We start from the raw sequence: 25,504 nt of genomic DNA, 5'->3' as shown, positions 1-25,504 counted from the left end.
GTTCGGACAGGACCCAGAGTTCGGACATTCTGACATCAGCCTCCCTTCCTGAACTCCGATAATCTTGCAAACTGGCACGTTTATACATCTACGTCTGCTCTACTACGTCCAAAATTTTCGAAGGATTTGGACGTGGTAGAGGGTCTGATCTTCAAGGTGCAATGCTGCGAGGTCAGGTTTTTCGGCGTGCACACCTCGGCGCTCTTCCGCATGATCCCGGTGCTGCCTGTAAAATTCACTGAGGGCGTACAATATGGGTAAATATGTCTCATGCAAATTTTTCCGATGTTGTCCGGCTTGTGTAAGGGCGGGGAGTTGAGTAGTTTAGTGGGAGGAGGTAGGAAGCGTGACATCCGCGCTCCGGCTACCGTCCATGTTGTAACTCCGATGCACGCGATGCTACGCGATGGCTTCGGAGAGAAGCGCGTCATCGCGCTGTACGTCGGAGTCTCAAACCGGCAACGGTCGGCGCAGTGACATCGCGTTACTGAGCCGCATCAAAATGTCCGAACACCGGGTCCCTCTCCTTGTTCGCCCATTTATTCGCTCACATATGCACCAAAGTTTCCCAAACTTCGTAGAGAGGTGCGTAAATGTCTTCTAAATTGATGTGCCAAGTTACAGTATTATCGGGGAACATGGGACGAAGATATTCGTTGGGCAATGCGGGGACCCAAAAAAGTGTCCGAACTCCGGGTCCATGATAGTATAGCTGCCTCGATGTCTCCATCCGCAGTATGCGCAGCTAATGCCATATGCCTCCTCTATCCGGAGCATGTTGGTGGCAACATCGTTGGCGCACCCGAGAACTCACGCAGGTAAAGCGATCGGGGCTCGTAATCAATCAGGGGTTGCTAGCGCGGAATAGCTGCATTGAGCGGTCGCCCAGTGAAGTGTAGCCGCTGCCAAGACGCATATACATCGTGGTGTGGACAGGGGAGATGTGCCAGCGAGCATGGATCCTAACCCAGCTCGCGCGTGCTGGAATGGTTGAGCCCGGCGAGTACGGGCAGAGCCAAGGGTAAATGAATTTCGACATCTTTGGAAGAACAACTTTGGGTTGAGGAGGAATCGAACCGGCGACGACCAGAAGAAAAAGATGTGCTCTGGCGCGGGATCGAACCAGTGACCTTTGTCCTAATGAAAAAAGGCCAAAAGAATCCCTCGAATCGGGATCGAACCAATGACCTTGAGATGACTAGGTGTAACCATTACAGTCTCACGCTCTTCCAACTGAGCTATCGAGGGATGCTGACTGCCCTTCAAGAAGCAAACTTGTGGGCTCCGAGGCAGAACGCACGTGTGCCAATAGTGTTTCCTACGGAACATTCTGCAGACGGCGATCGGGAATGCATCACAGCTGCCACCTTGACTGCAATGCGGGGTAAGCCTCCTCAACTTGGCGTAGTTTGCGTTCGCGCCCAAGACACTGCCCGAGCGCAGCGACAAAGGATTGGGGAGCCCCACGACGAATGAAACGACGGGAAGCGACTACATATTCGGCTATAAATGCGGGAAGGCCATCATGGTACGAGAGGCCACTGAGGTGGCACCTGCCGAGCCCAATATAGCGGTGACCCCACCAGAGTCCCGCACCGTTATTCGTGAGAAACGGACGCGCCCTGGCTCCCCAAAAACCCCACCTGGCCCCCTATATTCCGCCAGCTCTCTCACCGTTCCACCACATACACACCTGCCCCCGCCACCCTCACCCACCAGCAACGATGTCGACCGCCTTCCGCACGCTCTCGAAACACGCCCGCTCGCTCTCGAACTCCACGCGCAGCGTCCCCAGCACCTCACGCGCGTTCCATTCGCCCTTCGCCGTGCTTTCGACAACGTCGCAATCCCCCCTGACGACCCCGCCCGCGTCCACATCCACCGCCGGCGGCTTCTACGAGAAGCAGTTCGACTACTCGCCCGACCCCGTGCTTGGCTCCGCCGGGCACCGCACCTACGTCGTCTCCGAGCCCGACCCGTCGAACACACCATACCAGGTCCCCTCCGGGGCGTACCCGACCTCCGCCCCGTACCAGAACTATACGCGCACGGAGGCGCCGGTGCCGGAGGGCGCGCAGTTCGCGTCGACCGCGCCCGGCCTCGCGCATCCCCTCACGCAGAAGCTGCCGAGGAACGACGCGGGCGTTGGGGAGAGCGGGGCGATCCGTCACCGGGAGGCCCCCGGGGAGATGCACGCGCGTGGGGGGAGCTATGGAGGTCAGGGCCTCCAGGACGCGCAGGGCACGCAGAAGGGGACCGGGGAGCTGCCGGACGTGAACCCGCCCCCGCTGTTCGAGCACGCGGAGAAGTTCTCCAAGCTTGGCGTCGACCACGCCTGGAAGGAGCGGAAGTGAGCGGCTGCTTAACTTATCATGGTTCGCGTCGTTGCCGAGGGATGGTCTAGGACGGGGTTCACGGGAAAAGGACGTTCGTAATCGCAGGTCTCTCCGCTGTTTGCACTGTGTCTGTATATGCTCCCGCACGAAGAGTTGTTAGTTGTACGAGTACGCTGTTGTCACGACGAGCACGATAGGCCGTTCATAATCCATAGACTGTACATACTTGCCTCGACGCTCCTTGGTTCGTGCGTGCTCGTCGACGACCGAGGCTTGGCTGCGCTGGTTGGCGATTGAATGGAGTTGCATCCGTGGCGGCGTTCCGCGGCGTCGAGACGCGTCCTGGCCTGGCGCGTCGCGCTCCGAATTCGTCCATAACGTCACTGGCGCGTCAGTCACGCGTCCCCCGGCCCGAAGACCACGGCCCGATACCACCACCTCGCTGAAGCCTGAGCGTGTCGCCAAAGGTCGCCAGCACACGACGATCTCCGAGTCCACCTCGATGAGCTTGCTAGGCTCTCATGTATGCATGGAATATCTCATCAAACTCTGCGAGACTTTTGGAGTACTTGTGTTCACCGGATGATCTGCATACCGGATGATCTGCATGGAAGACTTCGGTCTGAGCTGTCTACAGCATTGGTTCATGACTACCCCTTCACCGTGGCTCGTAAGACAAATAGGCAGACGGAAGGTCTAGCATTGGTAGTGGTTGAAGGGAGAGAGAAAATATCTAACTAACCGGTGGGTAATTTACCGCATTTCATCGGTTCATTGTGAGAGACTTACACGCTTGCTTGCTCGTGTGCAACAGACTCGAAACTCTACCAGTACGGGCTGCGAGCTTCGTGGCGTGGTGAGGTATGACACGTTACGCAAAGCGAAATCGGGACTCTCTGCACCAGTAAAGGGCCTGCCCGAGATGGTGGTGGCGCACTGAATTTTTAGGAAACCGACAATCTGCTGGCTTTCTCATCGGTACGTCTGCCTAGGGGATGCTAACAACCTGCAGGACGTCCGACGTTGCTTGCCGCTAAGCTAGGCCACCGTGCGCCAGGTCATCGCCTCCCCCGAAGTCCACCCAGCAAAGAAGTGTAGACCCGTCTGGAACAATATCACAACCTCACTTGGCATATGCACCCCCGCCTGAAGTGCAGCGCCCAAAGCAGAGCGAAGATGGTCAAACTTTGCTGTCGCCGCATTGCCACCACGCATCCTAGTGTAGACGGTCGCCTCTTGGGCTGGCATCTTAAACCCACATGGTCCATCTCACTTGACCTGCTCGTATGCAAAGCCGTTTCGATTTAATGCCAGCGCAAACCATGAAGACGGCTGCAATATTGAAATTTTGTACCGCGCCCGACTCGCGCTCAAGCCCCTCCCCCCTCCTTACGGAGATCGCCGCCTTCTCCATGTCCATCTGACCAACATGTACAGTCCGCCACAGGAAAACGTGCTGCTCGACTAGTCTTGTACGGGAGGTACCGTCTTATCGCCATCCTCCGAAATGGGGGCACCTTCCCACCGTCGAACACCCGAACCACAACGATTGCCTTCTCCGGAAGGTCGGGAGCCTACACACTCCGCCATTCATAGTGCAGATCCCGGACAACATTTCGACACCCTCGGGGCTTCGTTGCATACCCCTCGTGCTCTTCTCCGTGTTGATGGCTTGGCACCGCGGATTGAGCACCTCGGACCGGGCTCTATCAACTCTTAACCATCGCGTGCATAGCTCGGTGAGCGATATCGGCATATTGGAGACATCAAGAAGCCTCTAACATACTTTCCAACGGATGGACGGATACTCTTCGGACCCAGCGGCTCCTCTGCCTGCTCCTCCTCCGGGGGTTGCCTGTACAGCGGAATGTGCGATATTTTTAGCAGCGGGGCCCCGAGGCTCGTGCATACCTTAATAGTCGGTTCCTCCTCGGGCTGGGCAAACATCAGCAGTCCACCGACGTACGCACAGAAGCGGTGCTGTCACCACTGTGTATCCTTCCGTACCCCCGGATACACTTCGGCAGGCCGTACCGCTGTCTCTTGAACACCTTCCACAATGCTTCGCGCTGGGCGTCTTCGCTAGATGGACAGCACGCTCGGTCGCAAGTGGCCCGGCAGCATTGAGGTCCCTGCTACAAGCGGCGGGCGTATCTGCACCCCAGCACGCCCTACGACACGTATAAAAGGTGCTGCAGTTTTTCGACGGTCTGCATCGAGCCCACAGTCGCCTCTCGACCACCCGCCCTCGGTAACTCCTCATCGTCATGTTCCCCGCAGCATCTCTCCTCGCGTTCTCTCTCCTCGCGACCGTCTACGGTCAGCAGGTCGGCACCCTGACGGCGGAGAACCACCCCCGCCTCACCGTCCAGCAATGCACGGGTAAGAACAACTGCCAGACCCAGCAGCACTCCGTCGTGCTCGACTCCAACTGGCGCTGGCTCCACTCGACTTCCGGCAGCAACAACTGCTACACCGGCAACACCTGGGACGCGTCGCTGTGCCCCGATGCGACCACCTGCGCCAACAACTGCGCGATGGACGGCGCTGACTACGCTGGTACGCATTGCAGCCTCTCAATAGCGCAGGGTAATCTAACTGACGATATGGACAGGCACCTACGGTATCACGACCAACGGCAACGCGCTCACGCTCAAGTTCGTGCAGCAGGGCCAGTACTCGAAGAACATCGGCTCGCGCGTGTACCTCATGGACGCGAACGACAAGGAGTACGAGCTCTTCAACCTGAAGAACCAGGAGTTCACCTTCGACGTCGACATGTCGAACCTCCCCTGCGGCCTCAACGGCGCGCTCTACTTCGTCGAGATGGACGCCGACGGTGGCTCGTCCCGCTTCCCCACCAACAAGGCTGGCGCCAAGTACGGAACCGGCTACTGCGACACCCAGTGCCCGCAGGACATCAAGTTCATCAACGGCCAGGTAAGCACGCCTTGTACCCGACACGCTACGGCCTTGTGCTTACAAGCTGTCCCGTAGGCCAACATCCAAGGCTGGGCTGGTTCGCCCTCTGACCCGAACGCGGGCTCCGGCAACTTCGGTACGTGCTGTAACGAGATGGACATCTGGGAGGCCAACAAGAACGGCGCTGCCTTCACTCCCCACGTCTGCTCCGTCACGAGCCAGACTCGCTGCTCGGGCACCCAGTGCGGCGACGGTGACGAGCGCTACGACGGGCTCTGCGACAAGGACGGATGCGACTTCAACTCGTTCCGCATGGGCGACCAGACCTTCCTCGGGCCGGGCAAGACCGTCGACACCAACCAGAAGTTCACGGTCGTGACCCAGTTCCTCACCAACAACAACCAGACGAGCGGCACGCTCTCCGAGATCCGCCGCCTGTACGTGCAGAACGGCAAGGTGATCGCGAACTCGAAGACGAACATCCCCGGGCTCGGCTCGTTCGACTCCATCACCGACTCGTTCTGCAACGCGCAGAAGCAGGTGTTCGGCGACACGAACACGTTCGAGAAGCTCGGCGGGCTCAGCACGATGGGCTCCGCTTTCCAGCGCGGCATGGCGCTCGTCATGTCCATCTGGGACGACCACGCCGCGGGCATGCTCTGGCTCGACGCCGACTACCCCACCGACGTCCCCGCGACCAACCCCGGTGTCTCCCGTGGCCCGTGCTCGGCCACCTCTGGCGACCCCGCGACCATCGAGAACAGCGAGGCGAGCTCGTCCGTCACCTTCTCGAACATCAAGGTCGGCCCCATCGGCTCGACGTTCTGAGCGTGCCCAGGTATGTCGCGGCGCCGCTCGTTCTTTAAGCTTCCACTCACCCATCGCTTCCCCTCACAGACATCCCGACGCGAGGGAAAAGAGGTTCTCGTTTCATTTTTGGCTGCGATAGCGTCTTTGCCTAGAATCGTGGTTCTGGTTGGGGTTTAGGTTGTCCATCGCGTCTTCCTGGGCTTCTCCATGTATATCTCGATAATACTGCGCAAAACATCGGAAACTCTCACTCAATCGATCTCTTGTGTGCGCAATGGTGCATGTGTCTGCCCCTCTCAAGCATTCTCAAACCTCCAAACCTTATCAACTACAATTGATGTTTCAAGTCCCCGCAGTGCTCAATAGCATTCATTTATGTAATTCCTGCTGAACCTGAGCTATGTGGCTCACAGTAGTATCCGCGCAACCGAGATGATATTGATAAACTATATGACTACCAGACATGCGAGGACTGCACGGGCGAGCGAAAATAAGTAGAGCGAAACGGATATAAGAGGGAGCGGAAAACAGGAGGCGCGAGCGTTCTACGTTGTGCCAGCAGCTGGTGCTAGAATACAAAGGACCCCCCTACGGCGGTCCACTACCCCATGTACGCGCATATTTTGGACGCGAGGGGAAGGAGACAAGCTGAAGGAAGAATGTGTGTAAATGAGCGGCGGTGTCCTTTGTGCCGGAACCAGAGCGGGCGGGGGCGCAAGCGCGAGCCAGATATTTCGAGGGGCAACTAAGAGGGGACGACGATGCGAGACGGGACGGGACGAGACTTCCAAATGTTCGATTACGGGGCGCCAGTCCGGGATAGCGATAGCGAATATACACAGGCGAATGAAAGGGTATGCGAGTGGTGCGGGTGTATGCGGGGGATGTGCATGTCGTCGCAGGGTCGTCAGCTGGCCATCGTGGGTGTTGCGAGTTTGAGAGCTAGGCGCAGAGTAGGGACGCTCAGAGCAGTGCGGTCACTAGGGTGGAGCGGTAAGGTATGGTCATTCGTCAAGTCGTCAGAGCCGTCACAGGTGGAATCGTTTGCAAGCCTATATGTTACAGACCAGATCATACATAGTAATCAGCACAACATGCACCCGCAAGTCCGGACAAACGTACAAGTTGATCCGCGCAGCCGGTGCGCGTCGAGGGACCGCAAATCCTTATGCGCGGCAACAGAATGCAGCCCAGAACCCCTTCTTCCTGCCTCCACCATGCTCGCCCTGCTCCCCAACCCGCTCCATCTGTTCCCGGTCGTACAGGCCCATGCCGCGCGTGCCTGGCCCGTTCATCTCTTGTCTTGTGCCGGTCCCACCCGTTGTCGTCCCCTCTCGGCTGGCAGTGCCGTTCTTGCCTTGGCCATTCTGGCCGTACATGAACGACTCCGAGTTGTTCGGGTGCTGCTGCAAAGGGCTGGCGCCGTTCGTCGGTGTCCCATTGCCGGGTATAGGCGACTGGCGGCCGTAGGCATTGGTGCGGTAACCGCCAGGACTGGGTGCCGCAGCGTATGGGTGCGGAGCAACTAACCCGCTGTCCCGCTCGGCGCGCGATACATGCTGCTGGCTTTGGCGCCGGCTCGTCGGTGCAAGTGGTTGCACGCTGACTTGCTCGCGGGAGCCACCGCGCGAGGCATCGTGTGGGCGACGACTGCTGCTCTTGACGTGCGCAGGCGTCGGCGCCAGCACGAGCGGCGACGATGGTGACGGAGCACCCTCCTGGAGAGCGTTCCGGGAGGACCGGTGCGCCCGTTCGCGGTCGCGATGACGGTCGCGGTGGGGGGTATGGGGCGTACCACCGTGCGCGGAAGCGAGCAGAGCCGAAGTCTGTCCGAGCGTCAGCACCCTGATCTAACACTAATCGAGAGGTGAAACTTACGTGGCCAGCTTCCCAGCCCTTGCCGCCGTTCAGAAGCATCCAGTCGAACACGCCATCCTCGGGTTCGCCCAGGGTCTTCAGGACCTTCGTGAACAGCTCCCGCAAGAAGTCGTAATCAGGCGTCTCTTCGAAGCCAAGCTTGCGGACGTAGTTCATGTAAATAGCAAACTCCTCTGTGATCGCCAATTCAGTATGTTAGGAAGACCGGAATCAAGAGGTACACTCACCGGGGAAGCCTTCGCAGAGCTCTTCGATGGGGGTGCTCTGCTTCTTCTCGCCGATCTTTTCGTACTTCTGCTTGTTGGTCGCAGCACGAAGACCCTGCCAGGGCAATCCGCCACGCAAGAAGTACATGAAGACATGTCCAAGGGACTCAAGGTCATCACGACGGGATTGCTCGCGTCCCAAGTGGGTGTTGATGGACATGTACCGGGCAGTACCGGACAACGATTTCCGCTCGCGGTATGGTATATGCACCTTGGTCTTAGGATCACGGTAGTGCTTAGCCATACCGAAATCTAATGGTTGAGTATGAGTATATGGAAGATGATTGATAAGTTATGAGATCGTAGTCTCCGGGGTTAAAGCGCACACACGAAGTGCTGGCGGTATGCAACAGCAGACGCAAATGCCTGAAAGGACGTATGCACTCACCAATGATGTGGATGGTGTTCGCCGTCTTTGTGCCAGGGACACCAATCAAAAAGTTGTCGGGCTTAATGTCACGGTAGATGAGGGACTTCTCGTGGATGGACTGGACGCGAGTAACCTGAAAGACAGCGATTTGGAATGAGCCACATGAAACACACAAAGGAATGCTATGGTGCACGGAGCCGCCTCGCAGCCTTGTCAGGCACCGCAGAGCGACCGACACCCGGAAGCGCGCACGCCGTTTGTACGTGTAGGCGCCGGCGTCCGATTACTCTCGGATGATGATGGATGAGACCGCCTAACGGTATGCACGGACCAGGCCGCAAGGGCAACGTCCGCCTAACGCCGCGCTGGAGGGGCGTTGTGCGTAGGCCACAGCAGCTGCAGCTGAAGGACTTACCATCTGCTTGGCAGCCATGCAGACCGTCTTGATGCTGAACTTGCGGCCACACATGTCGAAAAGGTCCTCAAGGTTAGGGCCAAGGAGGTCGATGACGAGTACGTTGTGCAGACCCTCCTGGCCAAAGTAGTGGACCTGAGGCACGCCAGCTGCAATCCGGCGGACAGCGGGTCAGTGCCATCACGGTATTCGGAAACCAAAGAGCGACGCACGAGTTCCATTTAACGTCCTATACGACCTGTACTCGTCTCGCAGCTGTGGGGCTTCAGACTTGCGGGGTTCCTACAGACATTGTCGCGGTCAAAGACTGCGCTGAGGGGCTCCGCTAGCGACATTGCGTCACATACAAATTTGATGGCGACGGGTTGGTTGTTGAGCATGTTCGTGCCTGCAGTAAGCGACGCCCCAGTTAACCAGTCGTCCATATACGCAATCACAGTACGTCGCACCTTCGAAAACAACACCAAAAGAGCCCTCTCCAATCTTCTTGCCAACCCTGAAGTGATTGCCAACGACGCCATTGGAAGTGGCAGACTGGGAATGGTGACCTGAGGAAGAGGCAATCACATGAGGGGTGGCCATGGCGGCAAGCGGGACCGGGACAAGAAAAGAGAGGGGAAATGGGGGAGGAGGAGGGGGAGGATGCGGAGGAGAGGATCCAGCGGGAAGAGGAACGAGCGACGGCGGAGTCTCAACTGCCCCCTCCCGCCGGGCCCCCTGCCGCATTCGGTCCCCACGCCGCCGGGCGCCTCCTGCCACCACCATCCCACAACGCCACGGGAAACACACAGCGCGCGCATAAATGACACTCAATGCTCGTGGCACGGACAAACTGGGACGACGTACGTCGAAAGGCAACCATGTCTCCGTGCCAGTGGTCCCAGAGTGAGCGACACAGTGGGGGAGGGCACAGAGCGAGCAAGGTGAAAGCCCTCCAACACTTGGGCTAGGTTCAGAGATTGCCTACAGGGGCTTCATTAGCGGTTATCTCAGCGCGGAAACCTCTCCTCGCACACATGACAGTCGCCGTGGCGGATCGAGGGTGTCGAAGAGGTACCTTTCAGGAGACGAGACCAGGGGTTGACGGACGAAACACACGCGAGCCGTTAGGCATTACACAGAATCCATCGGCACTCGGATGTCTTGGACAAGAAGCTCTCGGCTTACGACAGTGATTAAACATAGGTAGTACCGTACCACGAATGGGGCCCCGCAATTACCGATGCGTACAAAATTAATGTACATGACGAAGCACATACGATCCGGCGTCCATGATGACTGTAACTACAACAATCGCATCAGAATATTTACCAACGTGCCTCCACGCTTGTCCCCAAAGTAGGTAAGGATACGCCCATACCAACGACGTTCAAGGAGTAGAAGCCATGTGAAGTAGTGGGCATACCGAAGCGTAATGACCGCCCTTCGCCCGTGGACCCGATTCGCCACCCTGGGTAACGGAAGGAGCATCCGCGTCATGGAATTGGCCTCGCGACGGATCGCCGCCAGAAGCCGCACCATGCGTCCCTCCGACTGGGGAAGTAGGGGGCCTGGAGGAGACGGCGTCGGATGTGACTGACGAGGAAGACCTCGCTACCTGTAAACTCTAACACAACTGTTCTCGAAGACCGCGTTGTGGGATGAAGCGGCCAGCAAGGCCGAGGAGGGGTGTTTGAAGCCATGTTTGTCCGTGGACGCTGCGTGGACCGTGCAGTGATATCATGGGGTCGCAGGACAAGCGCAGCACATTCGGTCGAGCCCGAGGCATGCCCGAGGAGGATCGTCCAAAAATTGGTTGCGATTGACAAGATCTGATGCCTTGTGACAGGGTGCTTTTGAACCTGTATGGTTGTTTCAGTTGTTAGAGATAGAGGCAGGTGTGGTCCCCTAAGTGGCAGACGTGGTGAAGCAACATTGACGGCTCGTTGATCTTGTGTCGTCCGTGCAGTCCTTCGAAGCCGTACTCACGACCGTGAGTCCCGTCCTGCGGACCATATGCTCGTGACAGCTCCGTCGTTGTGTGTAAAACATTGGCCATAAGCCGATTGAGCTGCGGGTCGGCTTGCAACAAACGCAGCACCCCCGGCGCAGCCTCGCCTACCCGTCTGACGCCTGAAGGTGGCCTACAGAAGTGCATGAATTTGAAGCGAGGCAGCTTACGAGACGAACTCAACGCGCACCATTTGTCCGGAAAGCTCGGATGCGGGAAGACGTCGCTTAGACCCAGGGCCGACGACATAAGCAAGCTGCATATGGTCAGCCGGTGGTGGTGACGCTGCGCAAGATGAGGCGGGGTCACGCAATCGTCACCGTGTGTGACCCACTAGCCTGAGCAAGATCTCCGGGACGGCGCCCAAGCCGCTGCTCACCAATCCTCTCTCCCGCTATTTGTAAACGTCCCGCTCTAGCTCATATATACATTCCAGCGCTCCCTCCGTGCGCATCCTGATCCTCCTTGAACGCCGTCCCGCCTCACCTCTCTTCCCGCCATCCGTCAGCAGCCCACATCTCGCTCACCTGCCCTCACCGCCGCACCCCGCCCACCCGCACCTACGCGCAGACCCTTGCAAGCCTTAGCACGCCTTCGCGCCCGCGCCCGCACCTCGGAGCTGACTCACTCGCCCCCGCGCGCACGCCATGCAGCCTGGAGTAGTATCGTTGGTGGTCATATCCGACATCGTGCGTCCCCGCCTCCTATTCTGCCTTCCCGCGCAGGTTTCAAAGCGCGCGCGCTGACTGCGGCACCATCCGCGCTCGTTCGCAGACATGCCCATGGTGTTACATAGGCCAGCGCGAGCTGCAGAAGGCCATCAAGGAGGTCGATGACTGCGGCCTGACCATCAAGGTCGAGCACAGGCCGTTCCTCCTCCACCCCACCATGGAGGAGGATAAGGTCATGGACCGAGCCACCTTCTACAGCGAAAAGTTCCCAGAGGAGAAGTTCAAGCAGATTAAGCAGATGGTCACTTCGCGCGCAGAGGACGTCGGCGTCGAAATGTGAGTCCCTTGCATGACCTTGCATGATCGAATGACTGACCAAACATGTGCTCGTTGCCACAGTCGCTTCGATGGCCAGCTTTGCCAGACCCTCCGGGCGCACCGCCTCCTCCGGAAGGCCTTTGAGGTCGGCGGGCAAGAGCTCCAGGAGAAGGTTCAGGACGTGCTCTTCTACACCTACTTCACGGAGGGCAAGGACATTTCCGACCTGGACTACCTTACGGAGCTCGCAGATGCCTCTGGTGTCTTGACCAAGGACCAGGTACGTCGCGCGCCTCATTGTCTTTTGGGACCGGATGACGCCTTACATGACCCGCAGGCCCTCGAGTTCTTCAAGTCCGACGAGTACCGCACTGAGGTCGAGCATATGGCCAACGAAGCGCGCAAGAAGGGCGTTACGGGCGTCCCCTTCACCATCATCAACGGCAAATGGGCCGTTAGCGGCGGCCAGACATCAGACGTCTACACCCAGGTGGGCGCCAGGGATTGTCTGTGGTCCGTCGCGAGCTAACGAATATCGCCAGATCTTCCGGAAGCTCGCCGGAAAAGGACCTCTTCACGCCATCCCCGACGCCCCGAGCTGCTCTGACCATGCCTGCCCCATGGCCGCAGCAGCCGCCGTCAAGTCATGACTTCGAACAGCTTGAGGGCACCACGCCGCCATCTTTCTCGCCAGCGCCAGCGACAACCACCCTCGATCCGCGCTATACCTACCATTATTTGTCTTTGGCTGTTGGTCTGTTGTACTCTATTAGTTTCGCTAGGCCGGTACGTTTTCCGCGGACCTATCTATGCGTTTGGGCGCGTTCCGTAGTCGTAGTAGGAGCCAAATGTTGGGAGATGTCGCGCTCACCCCTGTCACGTCGATAGCTATAGGTTCTGTCATCGATTTCTTTATGGAGGAACACCGAGAACTGGTCAGACCTGCTTATGCAGGTACACAAATATGACACACGCCTCCTGACGGCAGTACGTTTACCGGGCGCTTGGAAGACGTGCAGTGCGCGTGCCGGAGTGCCGGACTCCAAGGCGTGGATGACCTCGTGACGTCACAGCCCGATGTGCGAGAGAGCGCGCTGCGCAAAAGGACAGGTCGAGTATGCGCTCGACTGCATAAGATCCTCTCGGCCCTCTCCACCCACGATGCGCCCTCTTGCCCTCTTTTTCCCCCAGCACCCCCGCTAGCCCACTGCGGGCCCAACGCTAATCGCCCTGCAGCCGCAATCGCAATTTTATCCCCGTCAGCCACTGCAACCCACCTAATACGACCTGCACACGACCTCTGTACGACCCCACTTGACGCACGACCACAAAAATGTTCTTCCTCCCCCACGCACATCATCATTGGCTGTATGTATGGATCCCGCTCTTTGGCGCATTCATGTGGTTTGGTGAGTCGCGCAACGCTCGATCGGGCCTGGAGGACACAACGCTAATCTGTTTCATTTCGTCAGCCACACTATGGGCACTCCTCATCACATGGCTTGCTAGTGGCAGACCACACTATGTCTCGCAGGATGGCAACATAGCCTACATCTCGGACGTCGGCGCAGACATCCTGAAGCCGTTGTTCATCGTCGGATGTGTTATCACCGGACTCTCGTTCTTCCTTTCGTCTGCTATCGAGAGAACGCTTCGGCACCAGGGCCGGTAAGTGTTTTTTTTAGTTCGTTGATGACGTACAGTCTTAACTGACCCTCCGTTCACAGGCTTGTCGCGAATATGCGCCGCCGAGAGCGCGTTCTCGCCTCGCTAGCCGTGTTTTTCGCCTTCGTCGGGATGTGTGGGCTCATCCTGCTCTCCATCTTTGACACGAAGCGCTTCACGAAACAACACCGTGTTTTCCTTCTCGTCTTCATTGTCGGCGTCGGAATGAGTGCTATTTTCACCGTGATAGAGGTTAGCAGTTGTATGCGCCCGAATTAGGAAGACGCAGCGGGCTCACATGTTTTGGCCTGTAGTACCGCTGGCTCAGCCGCGACTTTGTGGAGCTCCGGAAACTCAAAACTCTGTACATCGTGAAGGGCACCATTGCGGCGATCCTGATCCTCCTAGCGATTGCGTTCGCCATTGCCCTCTTCGAAGCCACGGACCCCGGAGGTGCGCGGCCACCCCCTCCCACCTTCCACTACGGGGCTGACATGTTGCTCTTCCACAGCTATCCTGGAGTGGACGATCTCATTCGGGTTCACCTTCTACCTCCTCACCTTCTTCTTCGACCTGCGCATGTCCAAGGGCGTGCACAAGGGCGAGCTCTCGCGCGAGCGGCTCCTCGCGATGCAGCAGAACGGGCAGAGCATCGCGGCCGCGCGCGAGGCGAACCAGGGCGACGGCGCAATGCCGAGCGGCCACCCCGACCAGGTCCATGGCTATGGTAATGGCAACGGTGTAGGGACGAACGGCTACGCGCCAGGGACGGCTGGTGTCAACGGCGAGGCGCAGATGAGCCATGCTAATGGACCGGTTACGTTTGGCAGCGGCAACGCACCCGTAGTGTATCCCGCGAACGCCCATGCTGCGAACAGGGCGAGCGTCGGATATCCGTAGGTCGGTAGATGACCAAAGGGCGCGAACATTGGCCGGTCAGCTTCCCATACAATATCTTCTTGAACATATTACTGTAGCAAGTAACTGTTGTGTATACCATACCGTGACCCGTGTTATCGATGCATAATACTCCCATTCTCATAAAAAGCGGGGCTCTAGTGTACCCCTCTTGGAGGTTCCTCAAACATTCGCTGAAGTGTAGCACAGAGGGGCAACCTAAAAGTAAAAGGAAAACTGTAAGCAGAACGCAAAAACGTGGCTCTGCCCGGGATCGAACCGGGAGCCTTCAGCGTGTTCAACTTGTGAAGCAGACGTCATAACCATTAGACCACAGAACCGATATGAGGACGGTAAGCACATGCTTTATGTCGCAAAACGGCGGAATGCAGAAGGCGTTCAATATAGTCGACAAAAAAGGCAACTTTGATGAAGGTGCTCCACTACTGCCATCGGCGCTCCGAGCCTGCAGGCACCTCTGACCTCCTCCCTAACCAGCTACACCTCCTCCGCTAACCCATTTGGTCTCATTGCACCCAGCCTCAACATACAGCGCACCTCGTACTACATAGCACCCGCCCCTCAAATCACTGTGACTCAGACCGCAGACCTCCGTAGCATCACCATGTCCCTCAACCCTACCTCCAGCCCACCGCGGACACCATACACCCCACACACACCCCTCACGCCATACACCCCAAACACCCCTGGGACGCCTTCACGCGCGGGCAGCCGCACACCCACACAATCCGCCCGCCCGCCTCCCACATCACCTCTCCGGCGGCCGACTTCCCCCTCATCCCTCCGTGCCGCGCCCGGCGCTACACCCGCATCCTCACAACCGCGGCGCGCGTCCGGCTCTCTGACCAGCGTGGGGTCTGTGGGGATGGAGGCGAGAGCGGGGCCGGTGGGGGTGCAGAAGACGCGCGCGCGGGAGCTGCTGCGGAAGCACTATGGCCTTGGATTAGGGCCGCCGCCGCCGCTTGGGGGTGCGAAGAGTAATCAGGACCCGATGGACTTCGGTAAGCCTTACCATGCTGTATGAGGGACCGTGGAAAGCTGATATGGGGCGCGCGCGTAGATTCGCCTGCATTCGATGCAAGGGCGTACTATGAGCAGCTGATCACGACGTCGTCGTTACCGACCCTGCTGAAGACGGAGAATGACTTGTTGACGGGTAAGCACTCATTGCACGGGTGCATTTCTGAGATGGTCAAGGAAGTCTTGCTAATGACTTGACACGCGTGCCACGGTAGAAATTCGGCAGTTAGACAGTGAACGCCAGAGTTTGGTATATAATCACCACCACGAACTTATCGCCGCGAGCGACACCATTGCAGCGGTATGTTCACAATGTATCACTCCGCCTGACGTACATATCTGATACGCTCCATAGATGAAGTCACGGGCAGAGAATCTTGACACCGATTTGGATCTGCTCCGGGCAGCGTTCTCCGAGATTTCAAGACTTTCCACTGACATCTCAGTCGAGCATCATTCGACAACGGACGACTACCGGCAAGATCGACCTCCCTCGTCGATCCAATAAAGTCGCGATACTATATACCTATACACCATGATATCCCAGGACGCTACGCCCTATAAACCATTCTCCGATCCTCCGGGTGTTGCCATGAGTGAGATCCTGCTCATCATGAGCGCATTTTATAACTGAAAGCACTGCGACTATGCGAGATGACTATGCAACAAGAGTGACTAAAATATCCAATGTCCACGATGCATACTATCATACATCTCCCCCTCCGGCATCACTGTGTGCATCTCGAGCTCCCCATGTCTCAGACATGACTAGCGCGTCTGCTAGCAGCCCAGGGACTCTCCGGACGTTCCTGGAGGACGCCATCGACGTACACGTCGACCTTCTCATCGTAAAACGCCGCGCAGCCCTTGATCTCGCCGCACTCGGGTTGCGGACTCCGGTACCACCAGACGACATCTTGCACCAGCTCCCCAGAAGGCAATTGCACGTTATAGTAGTTCGCAGTCCCCTGCGGTCAATCACGCTGTCAATTACGTGTGTGGCTGACAGGCACGGCCACAGAGCGGGCGGAAGGGCGGTACAGTACCTTGTATGGGCACTGCGTGGTTAGTTCGGAGGGCACGAGGAGATCGAGCTTGCAATCCGGCTTCGGGATATAGTACCGCGTAGGCAGGCTCGTCTCGAAGAGCAGGCGGGGGCGTGTTGTGTTGGCCACCTCGACGCCGTTGATTTCGATGCGGACGTGCCGCGATGACTGCAGGACGTCGACGCGCTACGGGGAACCGGGGCGTTGACATTGATATTCAATAAAAAAAATAGCAGCCGCACGTACCTTGTACGGATCCTTGGGGTGCACGTAGATCTGCTCGTCCTCCTCGAACCAGGCGTCCATGACGCTGAACTCGATCTGGATGAGCCCGTCAAGCTCGTCGTCGTGGTAGAGCGTCGCTGCGGCCTCTGCGCGGCGGTTCCCGACGACGATGTCGTAGAGGTGGTGCTTCTGAGACTGGAAGGCGTCGACGAGGTACTTCTGCGGGATGTCCTTCGTCTTGAAGAAGTAGAACGGGTAGTTCGGCTTTAACCAGCTGCGCATGCACATTAACGACGATCAGGAACGGTGGTGTATAAAACGGAGCACTTACACGAGGAGAGCATCTGTGGTGTCGACGATGTACTCGCCACCGAAGAGGACGCGCACACGTCTGGGCGAGGGCTCGATGTGCGGCAGAGCGTATGGGAATGAGTACCGGGCCATGGCGGTGCACTCCAGCGGTCTCTCTGTTCGATGTGAAGGTGGACGAAGAAGAGGGCTATATATGTGTGCTGGGCGGTGGGAGAGCGGACTCCGGCTGACAGCAGCGGCAGCGGTCTCAGCCACAGTCGCCTGTCATGCACCAGGCGCGCTTCCCCGGATGCGGCGGCGCGCCTGGCCATAGACGCGGTCACCTGACAGGAGGACGCGCAACACGTGTGGCGTAAACATGGCCATACGCGCCCGGCGCTCGTCTTCACCCGCGCTTGACTCCTAGCCACCACCTCGCTCTGCTTCTCTCTCCCGCTCTCTGCACTTGACTCTTGGTGTCTACTTTGAACATGGCGAGAGGATCTTACCAGGGATACGTGGAAGACAGCGAAGAGGAGGAGATCATGACCTTCGACACGTCCGCCCTCGCCGCACACGGAGTCGCCGGTCCAAGCTTTCTACCGCCTCTTCCCCCTCCAGGGCGTCCGGAGGAGACTACCGGTGAGTACTGGGATCGCTTAAATTGAACTTGAGGTGGCCAACTGAACTGGATGTTCAGTGTCGTCTATCCAAACACCCAATTTCACTGACATTCAGTCAACAAGGGCACCACCTCCCCCGAACCAAGCCTCTAAGGACCCTGATCACTCTATGTGTGAGTACCCACCTTTCTGCCGTGTACCATGCTTCTGAGTGAGTCAACAATCCGTAGTTTCCGCGATTCAAACACCCAACTTCACCGTCGACCGATCTGTGGTCTCCAATATCTCAGAGTTCAGCCCAATACCTCGCCCTGGACCTTCCAACTTTCAATCCGCACAGCTCTCCAAACTCGCTGACAGCTCTATCTCCACATCCGCATCTACCTCTTCAGCCCCACGCCCGAGACCTCGCCCAAGACCCGCATATAAGAAGAAGGTTGCGGATGCCGCGCCAGATACATCATTTCCCGCCAGTTCCTCCAGCGTCGGTGCACCCGCTGCGGGAGGACTGCTCTCCACTGCCCCTGCTCCATCCCACATACTTGCATTGGAGCCAATGGGTGCCCCTTCCCACATTCCGCTTACGGCCGCTACCTCACTCACCACCGCAAGCAAAGGCACGTCGGGGAAGGAACGGGTATCGGACAGTGGCGTAGAGCTGGACCTGCTGTATGCGGGAGACATCGCCGAACGCGCGAAACTACGCTCGCGTGCGCGCACGCAGACACAGGCCAAGGCGGTGGATACCTCCTTGGACGACGGCGTGATATCTCTTTCATCAGATGACGAGCTCCAGCTACTCTCGCCGATCAAGCCTAAGCCTAAACCTAAGCCAAAGCCAAAGCCTAAAGCGAAGAAGACTAGCGCAGGGCCGTCATCAGGGAAGGACACAGGGAGCGGCAACAGCGGGAAAGGCAAGGCGACGGTGGTCATCCCGCCTCCCTCCAAACGCATGAAGACCACACACCTCCCCGACCTAGGTTTCGAGTCAGACGTTAATACCATTCCAGTACCAACATCCGATTTCCCCGCCCCTGCCCACATCCCCGGTACACACAGCTCCCAACTACCGCCATCTGATCCGCCACCATCTACCGCGACGTCTTCTTCGGCGCGCACTCATCCTCAGACCTCGCAGGAGATCGAGGCAGCCAAAGGCAATCGCGACTTGTCCCCACTGTCGTCCCCTCCTCCACCCATGCCGCGCAAGAGGAAGCGGCCCAATCTGCCAACTTCGCTAGGCCTGGACTCCGATGTCGAGGATATGCTGGGGCCGGCGGTGGGCGTGAGCAAGCCACCGGTGAAGGCCAAACCGGCGGCCAAGGAACTGCCTATTCCACCACCCCTCCCTTCGCCGAGTGTCGTGCCTGAGACGCAGCCACCTGTGAAGCCGAAACCCGCAGCGCGCAAGAAGCGCAAGGAACCCGTCGAAGACAACGACGAAGATTGGGCTGGCGAGGCGCCCGCCAAACCGACCAAGAGCAGGAAGAAGGCTCGCGTGACAGATGACGACGACTTTGGCGGTGGCGGCGCCGGCGGTGGGGACGATGACGACGATGACTGGGATGCGTCTAGTGCGAAAGGGAAGGCCAAAGGCAAGAAAGCTGCGAAGAAGGCCGCACCCAAGGAGAAGAAGGGACGTGCGAAGGCTAAGGACAAGGAGAAGCCGCCGAAGAGCAAGGAGATCATCGAAGACTCAGATGAGGAGGGCGGTGGCATGCTCCCTCCGCCAATTCCTGCTACTACGTCCAAGCCACCTGCGAGTAAGGCCGCCTCTCCGCCAGCATCCGCGACGGAAGCCAGACCACCTGCGAGCTCGGATGCAGCTTCGTCTAAGAAGGGCGGGCCAAAGGGCAAGCAGCGCGCCGTCGTTCTCTCGGACGAGGAGGACGGAGATGAAGCAAACGCTGCGGACATCTCAACGAACACTATCAGTGCCGACATCGACTCGCCAGCCGTCCCAACAGTGAAGAAGGGTGGGCGGAAGTCTACTGGAGGCCAGCAGAGCCCAACCACGGAGACCAAGGTGCGTGATAGCGCACTATTCAATCTACCCCAAAGGCTCAACATACGCACGTCAGGAAAACGATGCGCCCGCTTCGTCGACCTCTATCTACGGGGGGCTCGCAAAGCCTTTCGCCACCCCAGCCCCATCCTCGCGCAGTAACTTCTCGAACGCGAATCGCTCCTACACCATCGGCGCCAAGTCCACCAAGCACACGCCCATGTCCGAGCTCATTCGGCGTGCATCGGCGCAGCCGGGCTCCCCATTCCCTGCGACCGCACGTCCGGTGTACTCGCCCCTCGTCAAGGGATCTAAGTCTGTGCTGCGTCGTATCGCGCCGCTGCACCCTAATCGCCGCACCCCGCCGCCCGTGCCACCGCGCGCCCCACAACCGAAGAAGACAAAGAAGATGCTCGAGCTCGAGGAGAAGTGGGAGATGGAGCTCGAGGATAGCGTCGAGGGGTGGTACGCCATGGCCGACTCCGAGCGCGCTGCGTTGATGAAGGCCAAGAGGGACGCGGAACTGGGCTTCTACGAGGATTGAGGAGGTCCCCGGTGCGGTTTCAGTTACCACTCGGACCCACTCGACTTCGCTTCTGGATTCTATGTGACTTATCATGTATTTCAGGATGGATGTTGTACAGAATAACTCAGACTTGCAGTAGTCCAGTGACACTCGCCGCTAATTCCAGCATCGACCCAATACCGACCATATCGGTCGGAAAGTGTTGTCCTTTGTTTGTGCTTGTGGGCATCAGCGCAGTTAACCTCAGAGCAAGTTGGGAGCGGCACATCTCACCCACATCTCATCCACTGACCTTCTAAAGGTGCCTATGAGCCTCGCTCGTACTCAAATAACCCTTTCGTGATGTCTAACTGACTAAACAAGCTCCGATGCCTTCAACTCCGATATTTCCTCACGCCCAGATGATCCGTTCCAACCCCGCTGATGCAACCACGAACCGCGACCGACAACGTGTATCGCCATGCCTTACTGTCTTCCAACATGTTCGGGGAGCGCGTCGGCCGTCCTCGCAGGGACCTCATCAGGGCATTCCATAGCGCTACAGCTCCATGTAACCTACCGGGAGTGGACTGGGTGAGTTTCCAGCCTGGCCCGCACCAAAACTCAGACCAGATGGTGGCGGAAGGTCCCTGGGACATACTCGGCCAGCGGTGGCTTTTCCTCGCCATCTGTGATGGTATGTTCGTCTCGCCCATATTGAATCTGCTCCGAAGATCACGACTCATACTGCAACTCGCAGGCTACGGCGGACCAGACACGGCCCGCTTCGTGGCCGACGCGCTTCCTCAACGACTGCTTCCGGCGCTTGCGCTGACAATACGGAGACATTGTGGCGGCCTCCTGGACCGCAAGAATTGCGAGGAAGCGTCCCCCCATATTGCCGACATGCTGCGAGCGCAGATAGTCGACCTCGACTACTCCTTGATGGGAGCTGTCCAGCGGGCCTGTCCCAAGCCAAAGTACCTCGCGAGCAAGGAATACGCCATGGGGCTTATTCGCGAACACGCGAGCACGGGCGTATTTGCGCGTGCTGCACAAGGCAGCACGCTCGCGATGGCCATCATTGCGATCGAGGACCGTTTCATGTGGGTGGCGGGGGTAGGCAACTCCACAGTCGGTGAGTCAGGAGCACGGGGCAACGGTGCAGGACGGGGCAGCTCAGGTTCTAACATGCAACTAGCCCTCTCGACAGTGGACCACGAAGGAACCCGCAGGGCCAAACGCCTCTGTACGAGGCATACGTTCGGCAATCCAGAAGAATTCCAACGGGTGCTCGCGGCGCGTGCATTATCTGCGCACGCACCCATAGACAGTACCCACCCGCTCCTCCGCTGGAGCCCGCTTACCCGTGGTGAGGCGTACACACCGCGATGTCCTCGCTCAACATCAGCCCGCTCATACAGCCCGTCTTCGTCTTCGCAGTTATCGGCCACGTCCCCCTCAAAATGGAGCACGCATACATGGAGAATCTGTTCCGTCACGTCCACATCGACAACGACGTCCAGCTGTCCGACCTCGTCGGCAAGATCAGACTCCCCTCCTACCTCACCGCCGAACCAGAGGTGCATTTCGTCGACCTCAAGCCCGTGTGGGGCCGAGACCCGGTCCTCCTCTTGTTCACCGAGGGTGTCGACCACCTCGTCGACGATTCCTTTGTCTTCAACCCCGGCACGTCTCGAGGCGTTGACACGCTGGACATCGTGCCCGCGCTGTTGTCGGACTCGCCTGACTCGACGGTCGAGGCTATATTGGGCCACGACGTGTTGCCCAGGTGGAGTGGTGCTGAGCGCAATAGGGCCTTCGACGTTCTCGGAAACCTCCTGGGTGGACGGAATACGAATAGGCTTCGGGAAGTGCTGCAAAAACCCTTATCAGAGGCGGAACGAAATCGATTCGTCATAAGGGACACGTCTTTGATAATTGCTCGCTTTTTAGACATGCGTTGACTATATGGGCCTTCGGATATGACTTCTAGCGGCAATGGAAACTGCGAACTTGTCATTTACAACTATGCATTGAGAGGTACTGTAAACAATACTGCATGAATAACAAACTCCAAGTAACCAACCGCCGCCGGCCGTCTCACGTCCGTCCTCCACCCGCCACATCCCAATCCCTCCCCTTCACCAGCCGCCGGGCGTTCTGGGCCTCCAGATCCTTCAAGATCCCGAGGACCTTCCGCGCCGCGTCGACGTCTCCCACTCCATAGAAGGCCTTAACGAACGTCTTGTACAGCGGCCGCACATGCCGCATGTACATGACGGGGGAGTTCACCCGCGGGACTTCGATGTCACCCACGAAGAGCGAGGGAAACGTCTTGACAGCAGGGGCCGCTCCCCCTAGGGGCACAACGCCAGTTGGGTAGCCCATCTTCACGACAGCATTGAAGAACGTGCGGGCCTTTGCCACGTCGAGATCCTTGTCCGACAGCAGCACCTTAAGCATGATGTTGACTGTGACCCGGTCCGGAACGAACGCGTGCTTCTCCGTGAGCGTCCGATATATGTACGCTGTCTCGCGCACCCTCTGTCCACGCGAGGCGCGGGTCGCAGCGCCGTCGAGGAGCATGTTGCCGGCGACGGTGCGCACCTCCACGCTCTCTTGCTGCGAAATGCGTTCGCCAAGCTTCTTCGCGGCGTGGAGTCGCCCGATACGAATGAGGGCCAGCAGTGCGCGCAGAGCCACGTCCGGGTCCGAGGTCGCTCCGTACAGAGAGGGTAGATGGAGTGTCGAAACGATGGGCAACTTCCTTCCGCGACCGACGCGAGAGGACGTTAGGGCTGCTGAACGGAGTGGCTGCTTCATGGCACTCGTTGCCGCCAGCTGTGACGCCAGCCGACTGGCGTTGCCCCGAGCAGAACGCAAGACCTCCATAATACTCCAGTCGGAAGCCCTGTCGGGATGCAGGGGAGCGCAGCGAGCGAGAAGGCGCCGGGCTAGCTTGAATCGCCTATACCTCAGGAGAGCAGAGAGAACGTAGGAGCAGAGTCGCTCGGTAAGAGCAGGGGGGTGCTTCTGCACCACATCCTCGGTGAGAGCGACGGCCCTTGCAGCATAGCCCTCGCGGATGAGCACGAGAAGGGAGGACTGAAGGCAGCCCAGCAGCGGCCCGGGTTCGGCCACGCACGTTGAGAGGTTGACAGCGATTCGGCCTATATCCGCAATCGCCCGAGGCTCTATGAACCGCCGACCATGCGCGGCGAACGTTCGCAAGTGCGCCATCACGACTTGCGCACGCTGCTCGAAGGAGAGCGAGGGGTCGTCGATGTAACGGTCCAGGTAGTCGCTCATGCCGTGTCGTGCCAAGGCAATCCCGACGTACGCGACGGCCTTCCCAGACGGAGCGATACCGCGGTTCCTCGCCCACGCGACGAGCTCCTGAGCATGCTCCGGATCGAGACCCGCGTATCGCATGACCGCAGCGTCCGTAGCGGCGGTGAGGAGACCCATGTCAGTCGTGCAGACGACCAAGTCCACCAACGCGCGCTCGAAGAACGTCCCGCACTTCAGCGCGGCATACAACTGCTCCGTCGCTAGCTCTTGCAAGCCCGCTTCGGTGTCAGAGCTGGACTCCTGGCAAGACCAAAGCCTGGCCGTGACACAGTACTCACGACAGGCGTCGAGCAGAACCTTGTCTTCGAGGCGTCCAGCGAGTTTGAGCGTGGAGGCGCAGATGAGACGCGAGACATAGAGAGGGCGAGGCGGGGCGTCTTCGAGAGGGATCGCCGTCCAGTCGCCCCAAAGCTTGCGAAGGACGCCACAGAAACCCTGGACGACCTCAAGCGGGAGTGCATCGCTAGGGGAAGACCGTCCGGTGTCCAGTAAATTCTCCACGGCCGCGAGAATGCAGACCGTCTGCCATTCCATCACTGCTGCCCGTCGGATAGGGTCGCTGGACGCCTCCGCGCTGTCGCCACTCCACTCAGCCGTGCGTGTCCGTACGAGTGCGAGTAAGCAGAGGCAGGTCCAACCCAAGTCGTCCGTATGGTCGATGTCATGAGGTACTGCGAACACCCGACGTGCAACTGCTCGTGCCCACCGGGAAAGTGAATCGCCTGTAGCTCCGGGGAGCAAGCTATTCCCGAACACAGCACGTTCCAACGCAACGACTAGTTTGTGGGCACCCGAGACGACGAAGGTGGCCTGGGCAGAAGGGGAGTTCGAAGACATGGTAACAGTCGGCCAGTCAGCCGCAACGCGACTCGAGATAGCCAGTAGAAGCTCCTGCTTCGAAGTAGACGGGATGTTGGTATCGCTGACGATAGACTGGAATAGTAGAAGACTGAGAGATGGGTGGATCCAGCCAGTTTGCGTGAGAATGCTCGCAACATGCGTAATAAATTCTTGGAAGCGCTTGTCGGACGGCTCAACTAGAAGGGCTTGAAGGTAGGACAGGTGCAGCTCGGGATGGGAAGATGTACCGCGGATCGCATTGTAACATTGTCCCGCAGCAGACAGCCACGCCTCCGATCCAGCTCTATCTGCAGAATATTAGCTGTTAACATGGCCAGCGAGACTATAAAACCTTACCAGTTTCCGCATGCTCGCGGAATTTGGCAATTCGAGCACGCATGAGCCAATACCGATCGGATGTCCATAGAGGATACCGAAGACGATGTTTGTCTTGACAGAGCATGATGATCATATCCCACTGAGGTGTATAGTTCGACTCAGGCATATCCGGTAAACGAGGATGGGTATGCAGCGAGTTGAAGGGTTTCCCGGGAGTAGACATAGACAAGGAACCGAGCAGGCGTATGATAGAGCTCATGTAGCGAGGTTCAAGATGTTGCAGGACGTTCTCACGCTTCCACAGGAGATAGCGATGGCGGATGTGCCGAACAGTGTAGCGCCGTGAATTGTCATGAAGGGTGTCCAGGTCAAGGAAGACGCGGAGTTGTGCCATAGATGATTGGTGGGGTGCATCTTGAGAGGCAACATGGGCGTCGACCGGTGAGATTGCGTCACTGTCCGCAAGCTCCTTCGCCTCCTCCAACGAGGTCGTAGATGACACGCTGGCCACCGGTGTATCAGATGTGCCAGAAGGGCTATAAGCATGCCCACTTGCACGATGATATATGGAGAGCGCGAAGACGCGTGACGATGGGTGCGAGAGGCAGCGTGCGGCATCCGCCAAAAGCAGGCTGCGGGATGTCACTGGCACACCACGCAGCGGTGAGAACGAAGCTGCGCGGACGCTAGAATATCG

General features: G+C 58.4%; 10 protein-coding genes and 2 non-coding genes across 12 annotated transcripts; 7 read left to right on the top strand and 5 right to left on the bottom strand.

Moving 5' to 3' along the window:
* Nucleotides 1-1,160: 1,160 nt before the first annotated feature.
* TRAVEDRAFT_t116 lies at nt 1,161-1,248 on the bottom strand. The gene has a single exon. It is a non-coding gene; the product is annotated as a tRNA-Tyr (tRNA).
* Nucleotides 1,249-1,663: 415 nt separating this feature from the next.
* On the top strand, nt 1,664-2,573 carry TRAVEDRAFT_59129 (uncharacterized protein). Its single transcript, XM_008041441.1, has one exon. It carries the CDS (start codon nt 1,725-1,727, stop codon nt 2,352-2,354), a length of 630 nt encoding a protein of 209 aa, XP_008039632.1. The 5' UTR covers nt 1,664-1,724; the 3' UTR covers nt 2,355-2,573.
* Nucleotides 2,574-4,603: 2,030 nt separating this feature from the next.
* On the top strand, nt 4,604-6,086 carry TRAVEDRAFT_125941 (cellobiohydrolaseI; the record flags this gene model as incomplete). Its single annotated transcript, XM_008041440.1, has 3 exons — nt 4,604-4,895; nt 4,951-5,276; nt 5,334-6,086. The coding sequence occupies 3 exons, from the start codon at nt 4,604-4,606 to the stop codon at nt 6,084-6,086; spliced, it is 1,371 nt and encodes a 456-aa protein (XP_008039631.1).
* Nucleotides 6,087-7,063: 977 nt separating this feature from the next.
* On the bottom strand, nt 7,064-9,608 carry TRAVEDRAFT_29534 (kinase-like protein). Its single transcript, XM_008040935.1, has 8 exons — nt 9,447-9,608; nt 9,345-9,385; nt 9,210-9,279; nt 8,998-9,146; nt 8,601-8,715; nt 8,174-8,464; nt 7,947-8,119; nt 7,064-7,894 (listed from the first exon to the last, which is right to left on the bottom strand). The coding sequence occupies exons 1-8, from the start codon at nt 9,577-9,579 to the stop codon at nt 7,235-7,237; spliced, it is 1,632 nt and encodes a 543-aa protein (XP_008039126.1). The 5' UTR covers nt 9,580-9,608; the 3' UTR covers nt 7,064-7,234.
* A 1,791-nt stretch (nt 9,609-11,399) lies between these two features.
* TRAVEDRAFT_149868 (thioredoxin-like protein) lies at nt 11,400-12,889 on the top strand. The gene is made up of 5 exons (XM_008041439.1): nt 11,400-11,676; nt 11,762-11,994; nt 12,058-12,256; nt 12,314-12,466; nt 12,519-12,889. Exons 1-5 carry the CDS (start codon nt 11,635-11,637, stop codon nt 12,624-12,626), a joined length of 735 nt encoding a protein of 244 aa, XP_008039630.1. The 5' UTR covers nt 11,400-11,634; the 3' UTR covers nt 12,627-12,889.
* Nucleotides 12,890-13,195: 306 nt separating this feature from the next.
* TRAVEDRAFT_169230 (uncharacterized protein) lies at nt 13,196-14,674 on the top strand. Its single transcript, XM_008041438.1, has 5 exons — nt 13,196-13,385; nt 13,449-13,644; nt 13,704-13,893; nt 13,956-14,094; nt 14,153-14,674. The coding sequence occupies exons 1-5, from the start codon at nt 13,310-13,312 to the stop codon at nt 14,539-14,541; spliced, it is 990 nt and encodes a 329-aa protein (XP_008039629.1). The 5' UTR covers nt 13,196-13,309; the 3' UTR covers nt 14,542-14,674.
* A 123-nt stretch (nt 14,675-14,797) lies between these two features.
* Nucleotides 14,798-14,879, bottom strand: TRAVEDRAFT_t115. The gene has a single exon. It is a non-coding gene; the product is annotated as a tRNA-Val (tRNA).
* A 212-nt stretch (nt 14,880-15,091) lies between these two features.
* On the top strand, nt 15,092-16,146 carry TRAVEDRAFT_65273 (uncharacterized protein). Its single transcript, XM_008041437.1, has 4 exons — nt 15,092-15,560; nt 15,620-15,715; nt 15,795-15,880; nt 15,935-16,146. Exons 1-4 carry the CDS (start codon nt 15,164-15,166, stop codon nt 16,085-16,087), a joined length of 732 nt encoding a protein of 243 aa, XP_008039628.1. The 5' UTR covers nt 15,092-15,163; the 3' UTR covers nt 16,088-16,146.
* Nucleotides 16,147-16,337: 191 nt separating this feature from the next.
* Nucleotides 16,338-17,380, bottom strand: TRAVEDRAFT_169226 (DUF427-domain-containing protein; the record flags this gene model as incomplete). Its single annotated transcript, XM_008041436.1, has 4 exons — nt 17,182-17,380; nt 16,872-17,124; nt 16,626-16,811; nt 16,338-16,547 (listed from the first exon to the last, which is right to left on the bottom strand). The coding sequence occupies exons 1-4, from the start codon at nt 17,292-17,294 to the stop codon at nt 16,338-16,340; spliced, it is 762 nt and encodes a 253-aa protein (XP_008039627.1). The 5' UTR covers nt 17,295-17,380.
* A 2,609-nt stretch (nt 17,381-19,989) lies between these two features.
* Nucleotides 19,990-20,313, top strand: TRAVEDRAFT_124929 (uncharacterized protein; the record flags this gene model as incomplete). Its single annotated transcript, XM_008041435.1, has 1 exon — nt 19,990-20,313. The coding sequence occupies one exon, from the start codon at nt 19,990-19,992 to the stop codon at nt 20,311-20,313; it is 324 nt and encodes a 107-aa protein (XP_008039626.1).
* A 462-nt stretch (nt 20,314-20,775) lies between these two features.
* On the top strand, nt 20,776-22,241 carry TRAVEDRAFT_72534 (protein serine/threonine phosphatase 2C; the record flags this gene model as incomplete). The annotated part of the gene is made up of 4 exons (XM_008041434.1): nt 20,776-20,971; nt 21,035-21,412; nt 21,476-21,646; nt 21,718-22,241. 4 exons carry the CDS (start codon nt 20,776-20,778, stop codon nt 22,239-22,241), a joined length of 1,269 nt encoding a protein of 422 aa, XP_008039625.1.
* Nucleotides 22,242-22,377: 136 nt separating this feature from the next.
* TRAVEDRAFT_48476 (uncharacterized protein) lies at nt 22,378-25,201 on the bottom strand (the record flags this gene model as incomplete). Its single annotated transcript, XM_008041108.1, has 2 exons — nt 22,378-24,776; nt 24,826-25,201. The coding sequence occupies 2 exons, from the start codon at nt 25,199-25,201 to the stop codon at nt 22,378-22,380; spliced, it is 2,775 nt and encodes a 924-aa protein (XP_008039299.1).
* Nucleotides 25,202-25,504: the final 303 nt, after the last annotated feature.

The sequence above is a fragment of the Trametes versicolor genome (genome assembly GCF_000271585.1).
Source record: "Trametes versicolor FP-101664 SS1 unplaced genomic scaffold TRAVEscaffold_7, whole genome shotgun sequence".
NCBI lineage: Eukaryota > Fungi > Basidiomycota > Agaricomycetes > Polyporales > Polyporaceae > Trametes > Trametes versicolor.
Note: the sequence above shows the minus strand (reverse complement) of the source record. Positions and strands in the feature narration are given on the sequence as shown.